Source organism: Tympanuchus pallidicinctus, unplaced genomic scaffold (assembly GCF_026119805.1).
Source record: "Tympanuchus pallidicinctus isolate F22 unplaced genomic scaffold, pur_lepc_1.0 scaffold22, whole genome shotgun sequence".
Taxonomy (NCBI): Eukaryota; Metazoa; Chordata; class Aves; order Galliformes; family Phasianidae; genus Tympanuchus; species Tympanuchus pallidicinctus.
The window spans coordinates 40,429,589-40,453,293 of record NW_026294739.1 but is presented as its reverse complement, the minus strand read 5'-3'; the positions used below and the strand labels follow the sequence as shown (position 1 = coordinate 40,453,293).

The following is a 23,705-nucleotide window of genomic DNA, read 5'->3' as shown; positions in this document are numbered from 1 at the left end:
ATACCCCTTTTTTTCAGTAGTTATGGTGCTAAGAGTCTGTGCAGCTGCTGCTGAAGCCAAGCCATGTCCCATCCTGACGCCGTGACCAGCTGTTAGCCAAGCAGCCCAGCCCTCTCACAACACAACAAGTCCCAAATCATACCATACCAGGAATATTCCTTGTTGTTTCTTGGAACGAAACAACAAAACACAAACATCAGCCATTGAACTGTATGTTACTTGAGTGATTTCCACGTGCCCAGAGGTGCAGATGGGCAGCCAACACGAGGAGGTCATCTGATGGAGCTCACCAATGGAGAAACGGCCAATGGAGGTGGCCTTGGTCTTGTTTGCTAAGAATTGGTGATTCATCCTCTGAAATATTTTGATGCAGCCAACCATAACACTGCCTCACGATGGAAAAAAGCCTCTCCTGCCCATGAAATGGAGCATGCTGCCAAGAAAACAAGAACCTTCTCATACACATAAATGACTAAAGAGGGTTTCAGCTGCTACAAGAGCTTCTCCAGCTCCTGCCACGAGAGTGAAAGCAGCACGTTCTCCTCTTAGAGGAGCATGATGTAGCAGTTTGGTCAGGAAATGATGCAACTTTCCAAGCTCAAAACAAAGTTCTAGGCAGCAATTTCCTATTAAGGAGGAAAATGATTAGAAATACTTCCGCAGCATCTTTCCTGCCCCCCCAGAAATGATGGTCCTAAAAATGAAGGCACTTGTGAGGCCAGCCAAAGGCAAAGTTCAAGTTACAAGTTCATCAGCTTAGACCTAGGATGTACGCCTTGTGTGTGCAAACAGAGGCTGCTGCAACACAGAGAAGACCTCAGATTTAGGATGAGCAGGGAAGGTGAAGAAGTAACAAGAACTCCCAGCAAACTGAGCATCCCTGGAGGTATTTAAGAAAAGAGCAGATGTGGCAGTGAGGGATGCAGCTAAAGAGCTCCCAGTCATGGGCTGCTGGTTGGGCTTGATGATCCTAGCAGTCTTTCCAACCTCCATGATGCTATGATTGCAGATCCACCGAGGTCAGAGGTAAACCCTGCAGCTGAGCAGTTTGTGCAACTGAAGAGCAGGAGCTGCTTGGTGCCCACACAGCAACCAACCAAATGCAGAAGTACACTGCAGACCTCAGTCAACTCCCTGCCTATGCTTCCGCACGTGGTAACTGAACAGCATCTTGCAGGATCTGAAGCAAAACCCCCATGCAATTATTTTGTTTTCTTCTAAAAATATCCTGCAGGGTTCACACCATGGGAAACAGCATTTACTGGCACGCAGCGTGTCACTATTTGCAATCAAAGCCACTGCTGCAGTCATTTGGTCTCTTACTAGTCATAGCAAAAGCATCCTAAACCAAAAGCAGACTGACCTGGAGTCTTGCAGGAAAGCCTCACACTTTCTAGCTCTTACCCAAGCGCCTCTCAGCGTTGGGCTTTAAGCCTCCAATTCCAGTTCTGTTGGAAGCACAACGCTCCTGAAGGATCTGCTCTTCTGTTGTGGGAGCAACAAAGCAGGAAGAAGCAGCAAACCCTAACACCACAGCGGTTTCCTTTTCTGCTGGCCTCCTGTAAGCCACGTTTTATAGCCTGCTGTCTCCAAAGCAACCCTGTGGCAAGGAAGAAAACCCTGCCTCACCCTGCTGGGGTCAGGAAGAGCAGCTCCAGCACCAGGCTGCTCCTCTGCAGCACTCTGAAGTAATTACCTGCTGTGTCTCAGAGGTCATTTAGATGGAAATATCCTTTGTACGGTGGCCTTTAACGCTTTGAATGTCTAACCAGCCCCTTCAGCACCAGCATCCATAACAGGGAATGTGACTTCCAGGTTTTCTCCCCGGGGGTTTGAAACAGCAGGAAGATAAGCCCCTTAATAACAACAGTAGCAAGAATAATAAGGCCCTTAATAATAATGCCAAGCAGTGCTACAGGCTGAGAACACCCAAAAGCCCACCCTTATAAGCTATAATACACACACTGGATTAGCAATACCAGAATATGGAGTTAGGGCACGGGCATTCGTTCAGAGGTTCCAGTTGATTTCGGTTAATCTTCCTTTGAAGCTTCACAACTCAACTACAGGGCGTTTGCTAAACTTTTTGGGGGTGGTGGGGTGGAAAAGAAGTCCTTGATAAATAAAAGCCAGCAAGAAATTCCAGGACAGACAGACAGAGCTGGAGGACAGCATGGACATTCCAGGTACTGGCAGAGGGCACGGAGTTGTGGGGAAACAAAAATGCCAATGCATTTTGAAGTTCTTTTTCTAGTAAATTTAATGGTTCATGTCAGAAAGTTTCGTGCTGGAGGTGAGGTGCTGGAACAGCTGCCCAGAGAGGCTGTGGATGCTCCATCCATCCCTGGAGGTGTTCAGGGCCAGGTTGGATGGGGCCCTGGGAAGCCTGGTGTAGCATTAGAGATGGAGGTTGGTGGCTCTGCCTGTGACTAAGGCATTACGAATGCATAAACCACACTGCAGTTTGGGACGTGTGAAAGATTCTGATAACATCACTGAAAAATTCAGCAATACCTCCATTGGGAACTTCCACTTGTCGGCTGACAACTGCCTCCAGGAGCAGAACGCAGAGCAGGCGGTGTCTGCAGCCTCCTAATCTCAGCCTCACCAGATCCGTCTCCTGATGACACTGGTTATCATCACAAACAGCATTGTATCAGTGGCTGGGGGCAGCAGGACAAAGAAATTTCTGCTTCTTCATTCATGCAGCATCAGAGAACGGGGCCAATCTCTAAGCAGCCCTGTTGGGCAGCTTTTCCCCTCCTAACAAAACATATGGAGAGGTAGGATTTTAAAGCCTCTGCTCGTATGATGAAACCCAAAGGAAGCTGGCTAGTGGGTTTAAGAGCCAAGAAGAGCAAGGGGACAAACTGCCTGGCAAAGACAACCCTCAAAAGGCAGCAGCGGGTTGGGAAGAGAACCAGCTATGTGTTGCATGAGGCAGCCTGAAAGGGGTTTAAGCAGAAATGTGAGTCTCCTCTATTTCATGAAGGCTGCACATGGGGGGAAAAAAAAAGGCAGAAAGCTCAAGAGCAACTTAAGAAGCTTTCATAAACCTGTATGAGTAGCCACAGACATCTGCTGCTTCTCTTGAGTTAATTCTTGAGGAGTTTCAGGAGAGCTGAAGTTTATCCAAATGCAATTAGCAACAGCACTATTTCATCAAATGCATCGGGGGGAGATGCTCTAAGGAGAGCAAAAAAGGTCTGCAGGAAGATGGCACACACGCACACAAGTGGCACAGCCTTCTGATACACATCTAACCTATGATTCCAGCTATATTCCCACCAGTTTGTGGACACCACGGGCTGGTTGATGGTTGCACCGGGTGATCTTAGTGATCTTTTCCAACCTGAACGACTCCCAGTGATTCCATAAAGCGAGCAGTCCAAAAAGCCACACAAATACTTCACCTCAAACACCCCCAGCCTTGTTTCTCCTTCTGTCTAGCAGAACAGCAGTCACAAACCCAAAGCAGAAGAGCAGCGCTTTCTACACCAATGAAGGCTTATGAAGGAGAGAACCTGCAGCTGCAAATGTTCTGCATGCTTATAACTACAACTCCTTGAGGAAAGGTGTTTCAGGGGGACAGGTGCCTTGTTACTGATCCTGGTGGCACGCTGAATGCCCATTAACAAACATATCTTAGTAAGCACGGAGCAGCACCTCACCCCAGAACACGAGAAAGCGACCTGAATGGCCAAAATAACCCACTGAGTACACAGAGTTCCCATGGCAAAGCTGGGAAAACTTCTAAAGCACCATTTGGCCACACCAGTGGCTGATGATGGCAGCAGATAACCGCACCGGTCAGTCACACCATGAGTCATATGGGACTCAATTTGTACCAGACCTCAAGGACATAACGAGGAATAGAAGAGGAAATAAAGATCGTGCTGGCACGGCTGTGGCTGCAACACACCAACTTCAGTCAGTGCACACAGAGCAGGAAGGGAAAACGAAGCACATGGTCAGGACCCAGGGAAAAGCAAGGCAATGAGTGACACAACAGAATCCTCATGACATGCTGGGAAGACAGTGGAGCTCAGGGCGCCGTATCTGCCTTTGCTGGCCTGAAACAAGGAATGAATTCAAAGCTCACTGAGCAAGCACGCATTCAGGAGACAAAGCAAAACCCAAACAGTTTAAAATGCTGAATGCAACACACTGCCAATGGAACAGAATAAGACAAATGTCAACACAGTAACCTGCCTTCAATTTACAGCACGGTGATGGCATTTTAACTCGCTCCTCTGCGCAGAGAAAAGCTAGCAGCACACACAACGACCTGGCACAAAGCATCAGCAAACATCTACAAAACTTGACAAGATTTGGGGATGTTCTGTAACACAAGGCATTATCAGCCATAGGAGATAACGGTATGACAACAAACTTGAAGTGTGAAGGGTAGGTGCCCCAGGACAACTCACCACGCTCATCACTAATGGGTTGCTTAAATCACTGAGTTACATTACACTCATTCTAAAAGCAAAAGCAAACTTCCAGAGGAGCACAGAACATAATAATGCTGAGATAAAGAGCCAATGAATTAGGACAGCAGAGGGTAGGATGCCAGAGTGCTGAACGGCCCAGGTTGGTAGGAACCTCAAGGATCATGAGGCTCCAATCCCCCTGCCACACACAGGACCACCAACCTCCACACTTAATGCTACACCAGGCTGCCCAGGGCCCCATCCAACCAGGCCTTGAACACCTCCAGGGATGGATGGAGCATCCACAGCCTCTCTGGGCAGCTGTTCCAGCACCTCACCACTCTCACAGTACAGAACTTCCCCCTGACATCCAACCTCAATCTCCCCTCCTTCAACTTCAAACCATTTCCCCTTGTCCTGCTGTTATCTACCCTCATAAAGAGTTGACTCCCTCCTGTTTATAGGCTCCCTTTAGGTACTGAAAGGCTGCAAAAACAAACAAAGATCTTCACTCTGTGAGGCCAAAGGCAGCCAAAAAGAAAGCAAAACTCTTTGACAAAAAGCAGGGACTCAGTGCAACCCAAAGCACTCGCTGGTACTGTACCTGAAGAGATGGGCAGCGTGCGGGACAGCTGCACGAGAGAAACTAACAGCCTAAAAGAGCAGGTGAATAACAGACTGAGCCAGCAAACAATAAACAAGAGCACCCACAAGAGCTGCAAATCCTGCACTAAATACATCCTGCCCATCCGAGCAATGGAAAGCAGGCATTGAGAACTGCAGGATTAGCAGGAACATCAGTAGAGCAGATGATGAGACGCTGCCATTAACCCAGCTGTGTAACACACACACACAGCTGGAGGAACACAGCCTGCTCAGTGCAGCTCTGACAGCGAGGGAGTGGAGGTGAGCAAAAGGGAGAATCACAGAATGGCCCGAGCTGGAAGCGACCTCAAGGATCACGAAGCTCCAACCCCCTGCTGCATGGAGGCCACCAACCTCCACACAATGCTACACCAGGCTGCCCAGGGCCCCATCCAACCTGGCCTTGAAGCCTCCAGGGATGGACGGGGCATCACAGCCTCTCTGGGCAGCTGTTCCAGCACCTCACCACTCTCACAGCACACAACTTCCTTTCCTAACATCCAACCTCAATCTCCCCAACCTCAACTTCAAACCATTTCCCCTTGTCCTGCTGTTATCTGCCCTTTTAAACAGTTGACTCCCCTCCTGTCTATAGGCTCCCTTTAGGTACTGAAAGCTGCACTGAGGTCACCCCACAGCCTTCTTTTCTCCAGGCCGAACAAGCCCAGCTCCATTCCCCTGTCAATGGAACTGCAGCACAGCGCTTCGCACCGCTCCTCAGCCGCCCCCCGAGCTCCAGCCCCGCGCCTCAGCACGCAGCACCGCCCCGCCGGCAGCGTGGCACCGAGCACCGCGCCCTCCCGCCGGGCCCCGCGCAACCCAGCTCAGCTCCATCCCCGCCAACCCGCCCGCCCGGACCCCGCACGCACCGAACACGCCGCACGACCTCCACCGAGGCGCCGCCGCTCCTTTGTGCGCTAAGATGGAGGCCCCGCGCACCGCCCGGCCCCGCCCCGCCTCCTCGGGCCCCGCCCCCCGCCGTCTCCCTAGCGACTCGCCCCGCCCCCGCCCCTCCGCCTCGTCCAATCGCAGCGCGGCGCTCGTCCCTCCCTCCCTGACGTCACCTCTGCCGGCTCCGCGCTTCCTCCCGATGCAGAAGCGGTGATTGGCCGAGGGCCGGGCGGAAGCGCGGCCGCAGGAAGAGCTCACGCGGTTGGCTGGAGCGGGCGGAAGGGGCGGGGCGAGGCGACGAGCGGGCCGGCGGGAGGGGCTCGATGGCGGCGCTCGGTGCCGGGCCGCGCCTCTCTGTGTGAGCGGCCCGCCGCGCGGTACGTCCGGAGGGGGCGGCCGGGGCTTCGTCGAGCGAGGGCGGGCCGGGCCCGGCGGGCGAGCCGAGCCTCCGCGATCCCGTTAGCCGTGAACTCGGGGCTCCGTGGCGCGGGCCGGGAACGGGCCCGAGCCTCGCGGGACCGGCTGCTCCAGAGGCCGCTGCTCACAACAGCGAGGCGAGGTCTGCGCTCACATCTGGCCCAGCCCAGGTGAGGCCCTGGGCCGCGAGGTTCGGGGTTTTAGTCCCGGTTTTGTGACCGTGCAATAGCACGGAAGAGAGCGCGGTTTGCAGCTGGGGTCGTTACGGTGCTGCGTGTCCCCTGCTGGCCGGAGCGCCGTCAGCGGGCGAGGTGAACGCAGGACGGTGTAAAAACATCCGTTGTGTCTGGGTTGTGTGTGTGTTGGACGCCAGGGAAGGCAAAGACGAGATGAGCCAAATTCCAAGGTTTTAAGGTACCGTAGTGCTGGGCTGCGATGCAATCCCCCCGTGGCTTCGTGCCCCAGGATGTTTTTGATGCTGCTGTTTCAGAAACGTTCCATCAGCTTCCCTGGGTTGTATTGAAAAGATGACAGAATCCTTTAGGCTGGGATGACCACTGAGATCATCCAGTCCAACCATCTCTCATCTGCAACTGCTCTAGACCCACCCAGTGCCACATTCTCCTTTCTTGCACACCTCTTGGAGCAGTGAGTGACTCTGCCACCTCTCTGGGCAGCTGTTTCAATGCCTCACCTCTCTTTTGGAGAAGAAATAGCTGAGTATCCAGTCACAGTTACACCCTAATCTCTTCCAAGTGGTTTAAAGCATTGGCTGAACCAGCAGGCAGATGGTTGGCGACTTTAGTCTTAAGAAAGTGCTGTGCTCGTGCCTCATCAGCCTCTTCAGTTTGTTTTTCTGACGTTGTCATCGTTGTATCAGAATGTTTTGTTTCCTCTCTAAACAGATTGAGCTGGCACAAGTGGGGAAACAGCTCATCTCGGTAATGCAGCACTTGGTTAAGAAGAATGGCCTCGTTCTTCAGACCTGTGTCCAGGAGGGAGATACAATTTGTATTTTCCCTATAGGTTTTCAGCTCAGACCACCGTGGGAAATGACAATAAGAGCAGATATTCTGTGATTTCTGGGAGTTGAACTCATTTTAAAAACACATCATGCTTTTAACAAATACTCGTATGGTGGTGCTTTAACCTGCATTTCTTCTGAGGTCTCAATTAGTCATTTTGTCCTACAGACAATAGCCCACCAAAGCTACATCCTATGAGAACATCAGGGCTCTGCTTTCTGCAGCAGGGCTTCATTGTGTGGAGGAAGAACGGCAGACCGGTTCCTTCTGTTATTAGTTACTGCATCCCTCCCTCACTGCAAGAATAACAGGCTTCTCTTCCAGTGCTGAATGGCAGGCCGGGGGGGGCGGTCCTAAATGGACCAACAGTTGGCATTAACCAATTAACCATTAACCATTCTGCAGCGTGGAGCTGGCAGGAGCCATCTGGCTCACGCAGGGAACTTGTCAGTGCTGTGCTTTGGGGTGACAGCCACCCAAATCGAGTTTCCTTCTTAGGCTGCTCCTCAGAGCATCGCAACCCCAGGCCTAGGATTGAGGCAGAAATGCGAGCGCTCCTTGGGAATCCCCAGCTGGAAGCAGAGGGTGTGCTGTGTGAAGGGGCTGCCTTCGGTCATAGGGCTGCTCCAGACCTTTAACCACAGCCCCTTTTCATCCTGAAGGGGAATTCCTTCTTTCCGGCAACTGTTGAACACCACAAACCTCTACACGACTTCACCTTGTGCTCCGGCCCCTGCTTGCTCCCCTGGTGCAGCCTAAGCAGGCCTGGCTCTGTGTTTCTCAGAGCACGTAATGACATCTCATGCACTGACAAGTGAAAGCGGGTGCCCCGTGTCTGTCATGTTGTGTTTTTAGGTCAGTTCCACCATGGATGGAGGAGATGGCTCTGCTGACCTCGTGATAAACAAGAGGTTTGTTTCTGAAGCTGAGCTAGAGGAGCGGCGAAAGAGAAGGCAAGAAGAATGGGAAAAGGTCCGAAAACCTGAAGATCCAGAAGGTATGGGATAGATTTTAGTCACTATAGGAAAGAGATCCAGGGATATTTCAAAGAAAACAAAACCAAAAAGTAGTAGCTTGTATTCTGCAAGCTCCAAAAAGTTTTCCCTTGAAGAAAGTACAAACTGTTGGTGACTTCATATTTCTAACATTGTCTCATTTCCTTAATTATTCCTTCCTTCCAGAGTGCCCAGAGGAGGCTTATGACCCACGCTCATTGTATGAAAGGCTTCAGGAGCAGAGAGAAAAGAAGCAGCAGGAGTTTGAGGAGCAGTTTAAATTCAGTAAGCACCAACCTCTGTTACTTCCAACAGAACTCAGCAAACTGCAGCAGCTGCGTGGTACCTGCAGGTCTGACCTGTCTGTCTGAGAGAGAAGCAGGGAGCTGAGAAGGGTATTCAAAGGGTGTAGATAATCCTGCAGATGGCAATTATCTGCATCAAGGCAGTGCTGCACATGCATTGCAATTCCCTAACCATAATTAGGTGACTCAAACTTCACAGAGCAGTTTGAGGCTCAAGATCAGCACTTGGGTGAAGTGAACGTGGAGGAGCTGAGCCTTCAAAAAGTAGATATTAATGAGGTGAAAACCTCATTTCTACCAATGTTGCAACTCCTGGTTTTGTAGAAGAATCCTTTGCTTTGTATCACCTGTAGAAATTAACAGTCAAAATGGGGCCTGCTGGCTCTATTTAAAGAGAAGTGAGGGTGATGCTGTGGGACTCCATGTTAAGGCAGCTTCTTGCTGATTTTGGTTCTTTAGCTGGAAGTTCTACCCTCGAACTCTTGCATTCTTTAAGCTCCACTTGCATAGTGGGATTCTGTCTAGAATTTCTCATGTTGGCCATGGAACAGAACTTGGGGATGGCAGGCTGCCAGTTATCAGCATAAACAGATTGCTGAGCTTGCCATTAGACTGAATGGGACTTGACTATGAGGTGAAGATTGAAAAAACAACAACAATGTCTGCCTCATGTAAAGGCCTAAAAATCCTCTTGTGGAATTAAACTAATGACTAAAGGTGGTGTTTGGGTTCAGATTTCTCAGGCTGACACTGCAAACTTGGTTTGTCTGACAAGTACTTTTTAAATCAGTAACTTGGATGGAGAGATGCTGACCACTTGTAGAACAGAAAGGAGACCTTCCCACTGAACTCACACAGGCTTACAAGCCTTGCTCACCTCTGTGGTAACTGTGCTTGAGCTGTGTTAGTCTGGTGTAGGTTTTGAGCTCAAGTGTTTAAGAGTTCAAGGTTGTTTTGCATCCAGTGTCATTAACCAGAAAATATTTCTACTCCTTAATTACAGAACAAAGCAGATAGTTGTCCTCCGTGGGCTTTGCTTTGTTCCTGTTACTTGACAAGATGCTGTAACTGCTGGAAAATAAGAGCTGGTCACCCATGGACTCCACTCACTGCCTTCCCAGTGACGCTGTGCAAAATATTCTACCTCAGCAGCATTCAGGGTCGTCACCTGCAGGATGTGGATGGCTCCCTGCATTTCACGAGGCAGCTGGAAATCAGCAGTTAAAATCATCTGAAGAGAAGGGCGAGGTGCTGGAAGCTCACGGCTGCTCCCCAAATCCTGAGCTCATCTCTGTGCATTCTTCTTTTTTCCAGAAAATATGGTAAGAGGCTTAGATGAAGACGAGACAAACTTCCTTGACGAGGTTTCTCGGCAGCAAGAGCTGCTAGAAAAGCAGCGAAGAGAAGAGGAGATGAAAGAACTCAATGAATACAGAATATCCTTTGCTGATAGGGCTGGCGTTCTTATACTGGAGGCTTGGAGTCTGGTCTGTAGTTTTAATCTGTTGTTCACATCCTTGTTCTAATACTGCTTTAAGAACACGTGATGATTCTTTTACTGTTATTGTAGCTTGGATCTCCTACTAGAATATTTGATTCCAGGCCACCAGCCCTTCACAAAGCTGTACTGCAGGGCAGCATAGGATGCTTTTTGTCTTTAATCTGCATCAGAAAGGGGAGATGTGGAGTGATTTTAGGATTGCTGTCTGTTCTGAACTGAATGTCATGTGAGGGTTACCTCACTTGTGCAGAAAGCAATAGTTGCTTTGCCTCCTAATGAGAGCCACTGCTTAAAGCAATAAGTGAACAGAGTGCAAGTCCTCAAGGATGCTTTACTATAAATGAGAGTCTGAAAGTAGAAAAAGGAGCGAGCAGCTCATATTTATGAGGTGATGACCAAAAATAATCAGCAAATGCTACAAAGAGCTGCATTACCTTGTGTTAGTTAAGGATTTATAACTCAGAGTATCTAGATCTCTTGTGAAGAGCACCCAAGTTCTCTGACTAATTCATTTATGAAGAGGCAGTACTGATGCATTTTCTGATAACTTTACGTCAGAACTGAGCTGAAGTTGGCTGATGGATATGGAATATTTCCTTGATTTGTTGGATCTAATTATGGGATATTCATGGGATATATTAAGGTTCTGTGCTGGCTGATGCAGGGATGTGCAGCACTGTGCTGTGCAAGCAGCTGACAGCCCTGGTGAGGTCACATACATGCAGGGGTGAACCTTACCAACTCAGAATGAACCTTGTGTTGTCTTGGATCAGCCACATAATGCACAGATCCCTCAATTTACCCAGCACAGGATCTCTTCCAGGTGTCCACATCGAGTCTTGGCCTCAGAATCAGCCAGTTTTGTATCTGAAGTCCTGATGTAAATTAGCTGTAGGAATTGCTGCTAACATACTGGGTGATGTCGCAAGGAACCCTGCAGCAACTTGCTAAATGACCCACAGATTTAATGATTTTTGGAGGCATTCTTTCCAAGTGGTCTTGGCTGGATGAGCTGGGTGGTCTGCAGGCACCGTGCAGGAGTTCCTCCAGGCTAGGAGGAGGATTGTCAACCAGTCGTGGTAAAACATCCAGTTTAAGGGATGTTGTTCCGTGGTGAAAGCCTGCATCAACATCGAAGTACAGAGCTTTGTTTCTTTCTTTGTTTTCCTTCTTTTTCCTGTGGTTAAAAGAAATCATGACACTATACAAACTGAAGATAAATGTGCTGGAATATTTGAATGCACTCAAGAGTGAGAAATTCATATGCATGGATGCATTGGAGCTTTATTTCCTCTTACACGAATAGCTGGGTTTTTTGGCTTCTTACCCTGCCTCTTCAGCATTGGACTAACTAGATTTAATGATTTTTTCTTAAGCCAGTTCCAAGAAATGCTTGAAAGCAGCATCCTTTTGTCTTCAGCGCTGTGTGAATGCAGAAATCCCAAGGAGAAGGCGTTGCTATTGTAGGATGGTGCAACATCAAACCGTTGTTGGCAGGGTGAGCTTCGGGATTGCTGCCGTTAGCCACAGGATGGCACTCCTGTGCCATCTTAAAAGCACAGCAACGGTGGTGGTTGGAGGTCGAGCTGAGGCAGGGAGCAGTCAGGGCTGTTGCTGCATCCTTGGGAAAATCCAGTTAGCAAGGGCTTCTGAACGTCCTGACATGAAGGGGATCAGAGACTTCGGGTCGCTCCACAGGGTGCTGGGATGGAAACTGTGACCTTAAATAGGAACATGAAATTCACTGTTGGATATTTGTGTGCAGTAGCTGGGACACTCCTGAAACTCAGGGCTCGTGGTTACACTGAGCGGTCATTGGAAATGGCAGTCAGAGAAGGAATTTGTAGGAAGGCAGATTGCAGGTTATAAGCTGATCTTTTAAATTTGGAGAACTCTCCTTTGCCACATGCAACATCAAGGTTTGCAGAAGCCTTTATACATTTACTGGTACCTCACAAAGAGGCCTCTTCTGTCCTGGCTGAAGTGGTGCCACATAGATGTCATCACAAATAAGTTTCCTTTAGTGGAATATGTGAATGAGCTTCAGTTGCTGCTGTCAGCTAAGTATGTCAGGGAGGAAGAGCCTGTCCTCTCCTCTCCTGCCTCGTTGATCCTTAACCCTTAATTCACAGCACTCTCACTAAAGTGGGAGCGGGTATGGACCCAAAGAAGGAAACTGAGAAGAAATTGCCCATGAAGTCAGTGGAAAACAAGAACAAATTCTCTCAGGCAAAGCTGTTGGCAGGAGCTGTGAAACACAGAAGGTTAGTTTCACACTTCTATAAATGCACGAGGAACGGAACCTGGTTAACAGTATAAAGGGAAGCAGGCCAAAACTGCCTCCAGAGAACGAGGTGCAAACCTTAGCCCTGAAGAAAAAAAAGGGGGGAGGTACAGGAAAAGACCAGCCTTGTTTCTATGGGCTCTCACCAACTGTTGGAGAAACATGAGGCAACTCAAATAGATAAGCATGTGTAAAGCAAGTGGGTAGGCTCTTCATTCTAGGCTGCCAGGCTTGGGCAACCCTGCTGTGGGCTCCAGAGTTTCTCTCTTTTTCAGCTCTGAAAATATCAGCATCCACCTCAGTTCTGTAATTTGATGTAGATTTTTCCTAACAACCTATGAGATCTGTGTTTAAAATGGATCATTTTAAGTAGTTGCTGGAGGCAGTTTGGGGAGGGTATTAAGAGAGAAGAATTTTGTGTACTAATCTGATCCTGAGGGCATCAGGAAGCCTCCTGTGTTCCTCACCAATTGGCACTGGTACATCAGCACCTTTCCTGTCCTACACGGGTGAGAGCTGAGTTTGTGATCTGCTGCCTGTTTTGATGTCAGCTTGGAAGCACAGACTGCTGGTGTGCTCCAGGTTATAGATCAACTGAGCACCTGGGCCCAGGCTGAACCCCTGCAGACAAATGATGGAATGCTTAAGGCAATTCCTAACATCTAGAAATTCAGGCAGTAGTTTTAAGTGCATGAGCAGAAGGACCAGCACAACAGAGGACGTTACAAAAGCAGTGCTCACCTGCATCTGAAGATCCAGGCTTGCAGGAAAAACTTCATAGAGGAAGAATCTGCAGCAAAAGACCCTTCCCCAGTGGCAGCCAGCCCTTAAATGAGGTCTGAGAGAGGTGCAGCCAGGCTCCACCCCTTCCTATCACACAGCTGAACTGCATTCACCTGTGCTCCCAGGGCTGACCGGGTTCTTTCCCCAGGTGCTCCATCAGTGGTTCAGGCCGTGACTCAACAGTTCCCATATAATGAGAGATTACTATTTTAGAAGCTTATCTTGCAGGGTGATGTTTGGCTCCCAGTGCAATAGTAATTGCTGTCTGTGCAAACTGGAGCGAGCTCTTCCAACACCTTGTATGTGGGGTACTGAGTTTTTTAAGGGGAGAGAAGAAAAAACCCTAACAAGCAGCCAGCAATGTCTTGTGTTGGCACCACTGGTACATAACCCAGTGGGGAGCAGGGAAGGAGCTGGTGTGTGCTTAGTGGCACATCTGAACTCTGCAGATGGCATCTGTTTGAAGAGAGCTTATCTGACATGTTGGTGCCATCACCAGCAGTTCTCTGTTCTTGCTGTCTTACTTCCTGTTGCACACTATCCAGGACCAAACACAGCAGGGGTTCGACGTCTGCTTTCAGAGCAGATGTCCTGCAAAGGACTTCCACTATTAAAACCTCCGTGCTCAGAATCACCTTTCATCTGTCCCTCATGTTCTGCCATGAGAAGAGGAAAAAGATCCCGGAAGGGGAAGAACACTGATGCTGGACCTGCAGGGTGGTGGCTGTTCAAGTTTGTCAGGCAGGAAACCAAAACTCACACACTCATTGCTGGTCTCGAGGGTATTCCAGCTAAGCAGGAGTCCCACAGCGAGCTCTGGTTCACTCCCTGCTGGAACAGCTGTAGCATTTGAGGCAAAAAAGTCACTCTGAACTTCACAGTAATGAAGTGGTGGTTTATGAGGAACAAGACAATTCCTTTTTGTGTTTTTTTTCCCCACACAGTTCAGATGGTGGTAACAGTGTGAAGAGGTTGAAGCTCGATACTGACCACGAAGAAAAGAACCAAGGTATGTCCTGATTTCTGCTGCCTGGAAGCTGTCTGCCTCTCACCCAAACAGCAACTGACTGAGTGAGTGTAGGATCTGATGGAGGATTTGCTTTCCTTCTCCTTCATCGTGCCAGGCAGCACAGGTTGCTGTGTTATCTCCCAGTGCTGTGGTGACTGTGGGCATTGACAGCTGTAACAGAAGGAACCTGCTCTGGTCATCAGTCTGCCCCTCACCTACACCATTCCTGACAGATGATTGTCTAAGCTGCCCTTAAATCTCTGCAGATAGAGACCGTGCTCCTTCCTGAGGCAGCTGATTGTAATGCTTAGCTGTTAGCTTTCCCTGATCAATAATGGGAGTCTCCTTAGCTGCATTTCATGCCCAGCGCTGCTTCTGTCAGCCAGAGGCACGGAGAACAGCTCATTCCCTTCCACCAGGTGTATTTGTGCTCGCTTCTCATGCTACAAAGTGATCTTGTCCATCCTGAAACCAGCTTATTTCAGAAAATTACGAGCAGCCAGAAGAAAAACTAAGCTGCGTTTCAGTCGTAGCTGTCAGGATTGCGATTGACTCGCTGTCAAGATCTCCTGACACAAATAGGGTGAGCTGTGATTGTGTAATGACAACCCAAGGCGCTTCCTGCATCTCCTTCTGTTCAGTAAACTATCAGAACGCTGGAAAAAAATTAATTAGCTGTGGAAGATGGGAGATGTTGACTTAGCAGAGCGCTGGAATGAAACTTTTCCCCAACTATGCTGTTGTATTGTTAAAAAAAATAATAAACTAATTGCATAGAACAGAACTATTTATTCTTATTTAGTGGGTTTGCTATTCGACACCCATCAAACTGACAACCTTAAGAATAAAAATCTGTAATGCCAGCACAGAGCTGGGCTTAACTACGATGAGAAAAATCCCCTGAGGTGGCAAGTCCTTCCTGTCAGGATGGCTGTTGTGCCACGTAACGCCGCCTCGCGCTGTAATTAAATCCTGCAGTCACCCACCGCTGGCTGGTAGCAGGTGAATGGCACGCAGCAGCTCCTGGGCTGATGAAAGAAACCCTTTCCTGCGCTCTGGCTTCTGACTGAAGTCCTTCTCTTGCAGAAAAACCGTCCTGTGTTCCCCTGGGGAGCAGCTCTGTGGGAGGATCTGCGGTCCACTGTCCGTCGGCTGCGGTCTGCATTGGGATCCTGCCCGGCCTCGGTGCCTACTCGGGCAGCAGTGACTCGGAGTCCAGCTCGGATGGAGAAGGCACCATCAATTCCACTGGGAAGATCGTCTCTTCTGTTTTTCGTAGCAACAGTTTCTTTGATGGTCCATAACAAAATCCCTCCGTGTGTGATGTAGTGCAGAGTTCACTTCCAAAGCCCTGGTGGATGTCTGATGCATCCTTCTGTCCCAAATATAATATTTCTAGCTAACCTCTCAACTTTAATACATTCAGATGCTTCTAAAATAATTCATTTTTATTTTTTTTTCCCCTATTTTTTTTTTTTTTCCATTTCTGGGATTTTGCTGAGCTTGAGGTGGGAAGGCTGCCACCCCAAAGCAGAGGGCACACCTCGTCCTGTAGATGAGGGCTGGGGGGTAGAGAGGAGAGCGCCTTTTTATGACTCTCATGGGAAGAAAGAATGAATTTTGGTGATCTGTGGAGTTTATACAAGACCAACAGGCAAAAAAAAAACAAAAACCAAAAATGCACTTGAAGCACGGAAGTCTTGTAGGAGCAGCCATGTGTTCTGTTTTAAAATGTCATTTTTATTCTGTATTTGAGAAATGGGGGCAGAACAAAAATCGAGCAGATGGTGAAGTGTAGATTGCCATGACACTGTAAAGAAGTTTTAGTGTTACGCGATTAAAGACATTCTGAATGCATTTTTTTTTTTCCATCTTGGCTTGTGCCATTCATAATTGTTCCTGTTCCATTAAGCAATTTGGGTTCTGCTTATGCAGCCCTGTCCTCAACCCACCATCGAGACGGGGCTGAGGCAGTGCCCTCCTTCTGAATGAGTGCAGAGGAGCTGCTGGTGGTGATTCTGCTCACAGCTCATTCTCGTGGTGTAGTGTGAGTACCGAGGGGGTGGGATATCCTGGCTCACTCAAACCAAGCTGTGCACACACTGGAGAACTCCACCGCCTTTTGCAGTAGGAGAGCAAATGGCTGTCGAAGCTCTGTTGAATTTAAGAGACCTGACGCTGCCCCAAGTGCTACCTGGCACTCTGGTTTTTGCTCCCGAGCTGCTCCTGCCTTTTGTAGCTTCTCTGCTGATGGAAGATACCTAGATCTCCCAGTGCCTTCATTTAAACCTGCTTTACTTCAGAGCTGCACGCGCAGGAGCCTTGCGTAGCTGCAGTGGAGAGGCGTCTGTGCCTGGTGTGAAACTCAATCCACGATGTCTCTGGAAAGCCAGAGCAGCACAGCCCAGCCATGAGTGCTTTCCTGAACGGTATTTTGCATAGCTGCCCTCCAAGCATCTGTTAGATTCAAACGGAAATGCAGAGTGGGGTTTGGAAGCTGTGTGCAGACACAGTGGTGCACAGGAGCTGCAGGTGGTTGTGCTGGACCCTGCACAGTCAAGAGGGAGACAGTTCTGCTGTGGGAGAGCCCTACTGTCTTTGTTTCTTGAAGAGCAAGATCAGGGCAGCTGGGGAGCTCCGTTAACTCACAGCAGCCCTTGAGCCTGAGTCCGTTTCCAGCAAGCTGCTCTTGCAGCTGCCCTATGTAAGCAGGCTGCTATGCAGCCTGGCTACCAGTCCCATTTACTGTCTTACAAAGAGATTTGATGTTAAAGCTATTAACTGCGCTCTGCGATACTGTGCGAAGGGCCAGAGGGCAGATCAGCCCAACTGGAAGCAGCTGGGGCAGGAACACGGCCTTGGGGTTGGGAAAGGATTCCAGCAGCACCATCATTTCATAGTGGAATTGAAATATTTCAGATTTTCTTCTCTCTGCGTGAGGTTTCATGATGGAAAGAAAACTTTTCCAGAGCCCCAGCCTTTGATCTGAAAGCTGAGCAGCACACTGCCTGCCTGCCTGCCCGTGGAGCTGCATACAGCGTTAGTTCTAAACAAGCCACCATTCAGAGACTGCTTCCCTATTTGGAAAAGGGGGGGGGTCAGGTATTTTTCCCTTCCAGAGGGCTTTGCAAAGCAAACATTTCCCCCGAGCTGGCCCCACCTTCCAGGGTTGAGGCTGGCATAGGCCTTGCACTGTGCCCATGCGCTCCAGGCATGGTATAGGTGGAGTGGTGAGGAGCACTGGGCTGCCCCAAGCACCCAGCCCTCACACAGTGCTCCCAGCCCAGACCAGACAGCAGCCCCTTGTTTTAAATGTCCGAGTTTCTTTATTAACCTGAGTATAACAAATATAACATGTACACAGTATAAAAATGAACACAGAGCATGACAGCGGTACGGATACGGCACAGATACATGACCAGTTCAACAAATGGTAATAACAATAATATATTAAGCATTTCATTGCTTGGAAAAAGCAAGTTTTGTTTGTAAAAATTGTATCCTGTTCCACTAAAATTATACAAAGTACATTCAATACTGAAAAGTGACTCAACGGAGTGGGACTGGGGCTCGGCCTGGCCTCTGGGTGTTACCTCAGGCGGCGGCTGTACAAAGTGGATCCAGGCGCTTCTCCAGGAGGAGCTTTAAGAACTTAACAATTAAATTAAGAAGTACAAACCTGGGTGTTTCAGGGAGGGTATTCTTCATTGAACAGCATGTGGAACATGCGCTTTCAGTGGGACCAACAGACTTCGGGAACATGCAGCTGGGGCTGGGCACGGTGCTACGCGGGCTCCGAGTTGATGGGGGGCAGGTTTTGGTGCTTGAAGTACTGCACGACTTGCTGGGGCAGCTCTGCCAGCACAGCTTTGGCCAGTGTCTCCTTGGGGGCCTGCAGGCAAAAAGAAAAAGCAGCAGTGGCACAGGATTCACCTGTGGTTATACTGTATGTCACTGCCTTGGGGACAGGTCCCTCGCAGGCAGAGCGAGGCAGGTGGTCTGGGAGAGGGTAGAGCTGATGGGAGCATGCTGAGTGCTCTCTCTTTTAAGTGGCTCCCAAACGTTTTGGCATTTGCTGGGGTTGCCCCTCTTTTAAGATGAGAACCACCAATAGAATGATGTGGGTCGGATCACAGAAACACAGAATCAGAACGGTTGGAGACCTCAGAGATCACCTCCTTTCAATGAGATGTCGTGTCCATTCTCCAGGTTTCCCCAAAATCCCACCCATGGGCTGGGGCACATCCAGCAACAGGGCACCCACAGCTCTGGGCAGCTGTGCCAGGGCCTCACAGCCCTCACAGCAAATGATTTCTTCCTAACATCTAACCTAAACTTCCCGTTAGTTTAAAGCCATTCCCCCTTGTCTTATCACTACATCCCCTGACAAAGAATCCCTCCCCATCCATCCTGGGATCCATTCAGATACTGGAAGGCCACAGCGAGGTCTCCCCGGAGCCACCTCTTCTCCTGGGGCCGGCACCACAGCCCCCAGGCCCCACTGCTGGGGGTCACAGACTCACGTTGCGGAAATCCCGGAAGGGCACAAACTGGACGATGTCACGCACGGCCTCCTCGCCAGTGTGGGAGCGCAGCACCCGGCTGTCCCCATCCAGGAACTCCATGGCAGCAAAGTCAGCGTTGCCCACCCCCACGATGATGATGGACATGGGCAGCTTGGACGCCTGCACCACGGCATGGCGCGTCTCATCCATGTCACTGATGACTCCATCCGTGATGATGAGGAGGATGAAGTATTGCTGCAGGGAGGGGAAGAGAGGGTCAGAGCTGCTGCAAGGGACACGTCAACTCTAGGCTCGCTGCTAGCAGACGTCAGCACACAGAGCTGAAGGACAGGGCATGGGGACAGATGGACGGACACAACACAGCACCCCAGCAAGACCAGCGCCTTCATCTCCTCTCCCTCAGGGGAAAGTAATGGTTCCATTTTGGTGCATTACACATCTTGCGCGTGGTGGAGAAATGATGAAAAACAAGCACTTAGGAGCATTAAAGCCTTTTGTTCCTCTCCTCATTCTTTCCATTTCCTCTGAAAACCACCAGTGCTGACGTCCTAGAAAAGCAGGAGGAGACACGCAGCCTGAAGCCCATTTTCTTGTTTTTCCTCCAGCCCACATCTCGTCTCTTGAAATCTCCCCTAAGTGCTCTCTTCCCTCAAATAAATTCCGAGTGCAAACGAGGGTGGGTTTCTGGCACTGCTGTGCTGCAGCAGCAGGACCTGCTGCTGCCCTGAGCACTGCAGGGCCCGGGGCACATCCCAGGAAGCATGGCACTGAAACGGGGCAAACACGTGGAGCTGGGGGGGAAAAAGTGTTCCAGGGGAAGACTTATACAAGAAGGCAGTATCTGGAATCCAGAACTGGCACCAACAATCTGTTTTTGGTGTTTAAGGGAGGAGTTGTGTGCTCACACGCTGCTGGCCAGGACTGACCGTGCACCTGTAAGGGAGAAGGTGCAGAGTCTCAAAGCGGCTGAGAACAGGCAAAAATCCAGCTCATTCCACCCTTCCTGCCAAGCTTCTTCATCTGTGAGTAAAGTGGTGCAGAACTGGCCTCTGAGCACGGTCAAAAAGAATGAAACAAGAAAGACATCTCCACTTTTGTTCCTGTTCTCTGAAATCAGTGACAGAAAAGTGCTAAAAGCACGAGGGAGACAAGGAGGGAGCAGAGCTCATCCACTGCTTCTCACTGCATATTTCACAAGCGAAGTGAAATGGGAGGTGATGCTGGGGATCATCTGAAAAGCCCGAGGGCTCTGCAGCAGAGCAGCTGCGAGCATCCTTACCTGGCAGCATCGGCTGGATGCGCTCCAGACAAGTGATGACAATTTTAGAGCCACCTCCTTGGGAACTGAACATCAGCCTGCCTGGGAAGGATGAGCCTGGACTCTGCAGGCATCCATTGCCACCACGGGTATGTGCACCCCATCCCAGGATGGGGACAGGGACCTGGGACGGGGCTGCCTGCTCTCGTCATGCTGATCCAAGCCTCAGCCCCTGATCCATCACATTCTGTGCTCTCAGAAAAGGCAGAGCCGTCTCCAGCCTGTTCCTTTGGTGCGTATTATTTAAATCTCCCTTGATTAAACTATTAGTGCCAACAGAGGGGTGCAATTTGCATATGATTAGTGCCTCTGCTTGGCGCGCAGCATGGGGGATTCTCCCTCCCCCTTCAACACAAGGAGAGAAAATGAAAGCTGAGGAGGCACCTGGGTTTGTGGCAAATCAAACCCGATTCAGGCTTTCCCCCAACAAGCAGCGCGCGTTGGACGTGAAGGCTGACAGTCCACAGCCTTCTTGGGGGAGCCAAGAAGGGTGAGGGAAGGATGGACAGGAAGCAGTGGGATCCCCTTGAAATGGCAGTTGCTGGAAGTGGCTTATTTTAACGAAGAAAGCAAAGAAAAAAGGCAAATACGGGACAGTATCCCTTCACACCTGGAGCTGGGGAGAGCAGCAGTGCACAAGCATCCCCCTCCTACCACCGTGCTGGCACCATCTCCTGCATATGAGGATGGGCAGGCCGGTGCAATGGGCTTCCATGCTAATGAGCAGCTTTCTGACATACGGATGTAAGCAGAGTGCTGGACTAATTATCTGCAACTTGAAGGACTGATGAGCGGCTGGAGCGGCCATGTGGGAACGCCGGTCCTGGCTCTGAGCCCACTGTTTGTCCAACCAGTGTGAAAAGGAGCGATAAAAACAAGATAATCAACATCATCCAAGGGGGAGAAGCAGAAAGGTCTTCTTCCAGGAGAAAGTTCACATTTGGCCATGTGAGCAACGTGTTGCTTTAACCAAGAGGATCTTCCTTCAGGTATCTGCTTTGTATTGAAGTGACATAAACCAAAGGTCTGAAGCCACCCTCTGAACCTCAGCACAGCTGCTCACGTTTCCCATTCACACAATGGTGCCATTGTCACCAGCCTAGTTCCTTTATGGCCCCCATGGCAGTCAGGGACGGTCAGTCCCTCACCACTCAGGAGCCCAAAGCTATTTGGAAAGCAACAGGGCTGCGCTTCTCAGGACTGTCAGTCCCTTCCTGGCCAGAATCCACACGAACAGAAGTTGCCCTGGCAGACCAAAGCCCCATGGAACCCAGCAGAAGCCAATGATGGATGCTTCAGAAGAAAATGTAGAAGAGATCAAAGTTTTCCTGTATCCTGCCATGCATGTTGTGGACTCCTGATGACCTTGATGTTTTCCAGGCCAGAAGGTTGTAGCCTTATCACTTCTCGCCTGGGAGCTGCTCCACACCTGGTCAACTCTTGCTATCATCTAGGGCTGCTGGATCCTCTTTGAGAGAAGGGGGGCAATGTTTCACACTCCGCTCATTCGTATAAATCCAAGGCTCGCTCAAATCATGGCATTCCCCACCCCATCTCATTTCTCTCCCCAGTAATTTCTGATTTTCCACAGCTGCCGTTCTGTTGGCTGTTGAGTTTCTGCATTGTTTTTTTGACGTTCTCTCTGTGAAGCGACGACAGCCAGATGAGAGCCCACGGCTGGGCTTCACAGGCAGGGTTAGTTCTAACTCTCCTCCAAGCCCTTTCCACTCACCAGCATGGGGCAATGGAACAGCAGATGCAAGTCAGCCACAAGGGATGGGGAGATCTTCCCACAATTGTTTGCAGGCAGCTTTCATCCCCAGCTCCCCTAAATAGTCTGGTCTCGCCAGCCAGCTTTGTCTGCTGAGCATGCCATGTCCTCAGGGAAGGAAGGAAGCCCAGCAGTGATGCCATAGCAGCCACGAGATGCTCAGCATCCATCGGTGATGCAACCCACCACCTGCCTGGCAGAGTGGCAAACTGCTGGAGTAGCTGCCAAACCCAAACAAGAAACTTTCTCCTATATGTAGCCCAGATGGAGCCTGGCTCCGCACCGCCTCTCCCACAGCCTCATCTCTCCTGACATGAAAGCAAGGCACCAGGTCACAGCGGCCACTCCACACGGTAGTCAGAGGAAAGCAGGACTTACAGATGCAGTCTCCTGCTGGGTTGCCTGAGCTGCAAAGCGGGCCACGTGGTTGACAATGGGGGAGAAGTTGGTGGGTCCGTAGAAGCGGATGTGAGGCAGGCAGGCTGAGTACGCTTGGACAATGCCCTCCACACCTGTGGGCAAACCAGAGAAGCCCAAAATCACAACGCGCAACGGCCCAAGCCAGCCACTCCAAGCATGATCGCAGGACCATAGATTGACTGAGGTTGGGAGGGACATTAAAAATCATCTCGTTCCAATAAGATGTCACACCCATGCCATGGGCAGGGACACCTCCTGCTAGAACAGGTTTCCTCAATGCCTCATTCAGCCTGGCCTGGAATGCCTTGTGGGATGGGGCTCCACACCTTCTCTGGGCGGCCAGCTCCAGTGCCTCACTGCCCTCTGAGTGAAGAAATTCCCCATCTCATTTAATCTCCCCACTTTTAAATTAAAACTGTTCCCCCCTCTCCAGTCCTATCACTGTCTGATCAAGTAGAGGACGATGAGCTAGTAATGCCAAGGGAGCTCAAGTTCAAAATATCTTTTTCCTCCAAACTCATCCAGATCATGAAGTTTCATCCACTTCTATGCAAATGTTCTAAAATCAGGGCTTTGCTCCTCAGCCACTTTGCAGCAGATCCTCACACCTTCTCTGGTGAGAGGCTTCACAGCACCCACAACCAAAGGCTTTCCTCTTGTTTCTGCAAAAATCTCAAAATCTGGCCAAGAGGAGGAGCAAAAAAGAAAAGCAGCTGGTCTCTGAGCTTAACAAAACACCAGACAGACATGGGGCAGTGCAGAAGTTGAAACATCCCAGAAACACCTTGAATGCTCCCAGGCTGTTTGGAAGCAATACTTTGTCCTGCAGGTCACCAGAGACTCTTCTGCTTCTGCCGTCCAACAGAGCTGCCCAGGAAGATCTTTCTGTCCTCCCTCCCCTCTCGTAAGCCAGGAGAACAAAGAAACCCAAAAAGGCTTTCTTTATCACCGAGCTCCTGTTCTGCTAGGGTGAAGCAGAGGTCAACACAGATGGCCTTGGCAGCTCAAGGTCGCCCTCACTGTCTATGGTTAGAATAGCTCTTCAGCAATGACTGCTATTGGCTTTCAGTTGCTAAATGAGCTACAGAAGTATTAAGCCTGAATTCCCCATCTGCTAAGCAGCCCTTGTGTTTCTCACCAGCAGACGGCTGGTAGGACACCCAGAACGAAGGCGTTATTTTTATGCTGTCTCAATCCAGTTGCATTTTGCCCTGGGACCTCCTACACACCCCCAGATCTTCTCTGCTTTCCACTGAGTGAACCCGTAGTAGCTGCTCTGCTTCCATGCTAAAGGCTGTCTCTGAACTGAGCTTGGAAAACTCCTGTGATAAGTTACTGGAGAAGCCCAGGAGGAAAGACAGAAGACACTGAAGGCACATGAA

The 23,705-nt window shown here is 49.9% G+C and overlaps 3 protein-coding genes and 1 long non-coding RNA gene across 10 annotated transcripts in view; 1 reads left to right on the top strand and 3 right to left on the bottom strand.

The window, feature by feature from the left end:
• RSPRY1 (ring finger and SPRY domain containing 1) overlaps positions 1–6,038 on the bottom strand; it is a 31,775-nt gene extending 25,737 nt beyond the window's left edge. For 2 of the 4 annotated variants that reach the window (XM_052686161.1, XM_052686166.1), the window contains exon 1: positions 5,948–6,038. The gene's annotated coding sequence lies outside the window, so the exon portion shown is untranslated. Of the gene's footprint in view, positions 1–2,514; positions 2,616–5,947 lie in introns of those variants that run through there. The other 2 variants (XM_052686164.1, XM_052686162.1) reach the window with 2 other exon arrangements.
• A 212-nt stretch (positions 6,039–6,250) lies between these two features.
• On the top strand, positions 6,251–16,145 carry PSME3IP1 (proteasome activator subunit 3 interacting protein 1). 3 transcript variants are annotated; one of them, XM_052685804.1, is made up of 7 exons: positions 6,251–6,346; positions 8,267–8,408; positions 8,593–8,691; positions 10,026–10,152; positions 12,348–12,476; positions 14,224–14,288; positions 15,375–16,145. In XM_052685804.1, exons 2-7 carry the CDS (start codon positions 8,279–8,281, stop codon positions 15,590–15,592), a joined length of 768 nt encoding a protein of 255 aa, XP_052541764.1. In that variant the 5' UTR covers positions 6,251–6,346; positions 8,267–8,278; the 3' UTR covers positions 15,593–16,145. The 3 variants fall into 3 exon arrangements, with proteins under 3 accessions (XP_052541764.1, XP_052541763.1, XP_052541762.1); XM_052685803.1 differs by lacking the exon at positions 6,251–6,346 and adding an exon at positions 6,363–6,556 and having other exon boundaries at positions 10,026–10,148; positions 12,344–12,476; XM_052685802.1 differs by lacking the exon at positions 6,251–6,346 and adding an exon at positions 6,363–6,556.
• LOC128081992 (uncharacterized) lies at positions 9,939–12,471 on the bottom strand. The gene is made up of 2 exons (XR_008207492.1): positions 12,348–12,471; positions 9,939–10,152 (listed from the first exon to the last, which is right to left on the bottom strand). It is a non-coding gene; the product is annotated as an uncharacterized LOC128081992 (long non-coding RNA).
• A 1,446-nt stretch (positions 16,146–17,591) lies between the features above and the next one.
• CPNE2 (copine 2) overlaps positions 17,592–23,705 on the bottom strand; it is a 39,620-nt gene continuing 33,506 nt past the window's right edge. For both annotated transcript variants that reach the window (XM_052685801.1, XM_052685800.1), the window contains exons 14-16: positions 22,282–22,415; positions 18,812–19,048; positions 17,592–18,180 (exon numbers count right to left, since the gene is read on the bottom strand). In XM_052685801.1, coding sequence (XP_052541761.1) covers positions 18,073–18,180; positions 18,812–19,048; positions 22,282–22,415 — 479 coding nt within the window. In that variant the 3' untranslated portion in view covers positions 17,592–18,072. The remainder of the gene's footprint in view (positions 18,181–18,811; positions 19,049–22,281; positions 22,416–23,705) is intronic.

Excerpts from the sequence above, each read along its gene's own strand:
- PSME3IP1 (XM_052685804.1), top strand. The coding sequence starts at position 8,279 with ATGGATGGAGGAGATGGCTCTGCTGACCTCGTGATAAACAAGAGGTTT. Across the intron at positions 8,409-8,592 it reads AAAACCTGAAGATCCAGAAG|AGTGCCCAGAGGAGGCTTAT; the intron begins GTATGGGATAGA and ends CCTTCCTTCCAG. Across the intron at positions 10,153-12,347 it reads CTCAATGAATACAGAATATC|TCTCACTAAAGTGGGAGCGG; the intron begins CTTTGCTGATAG and ends AATTCACAGCAC.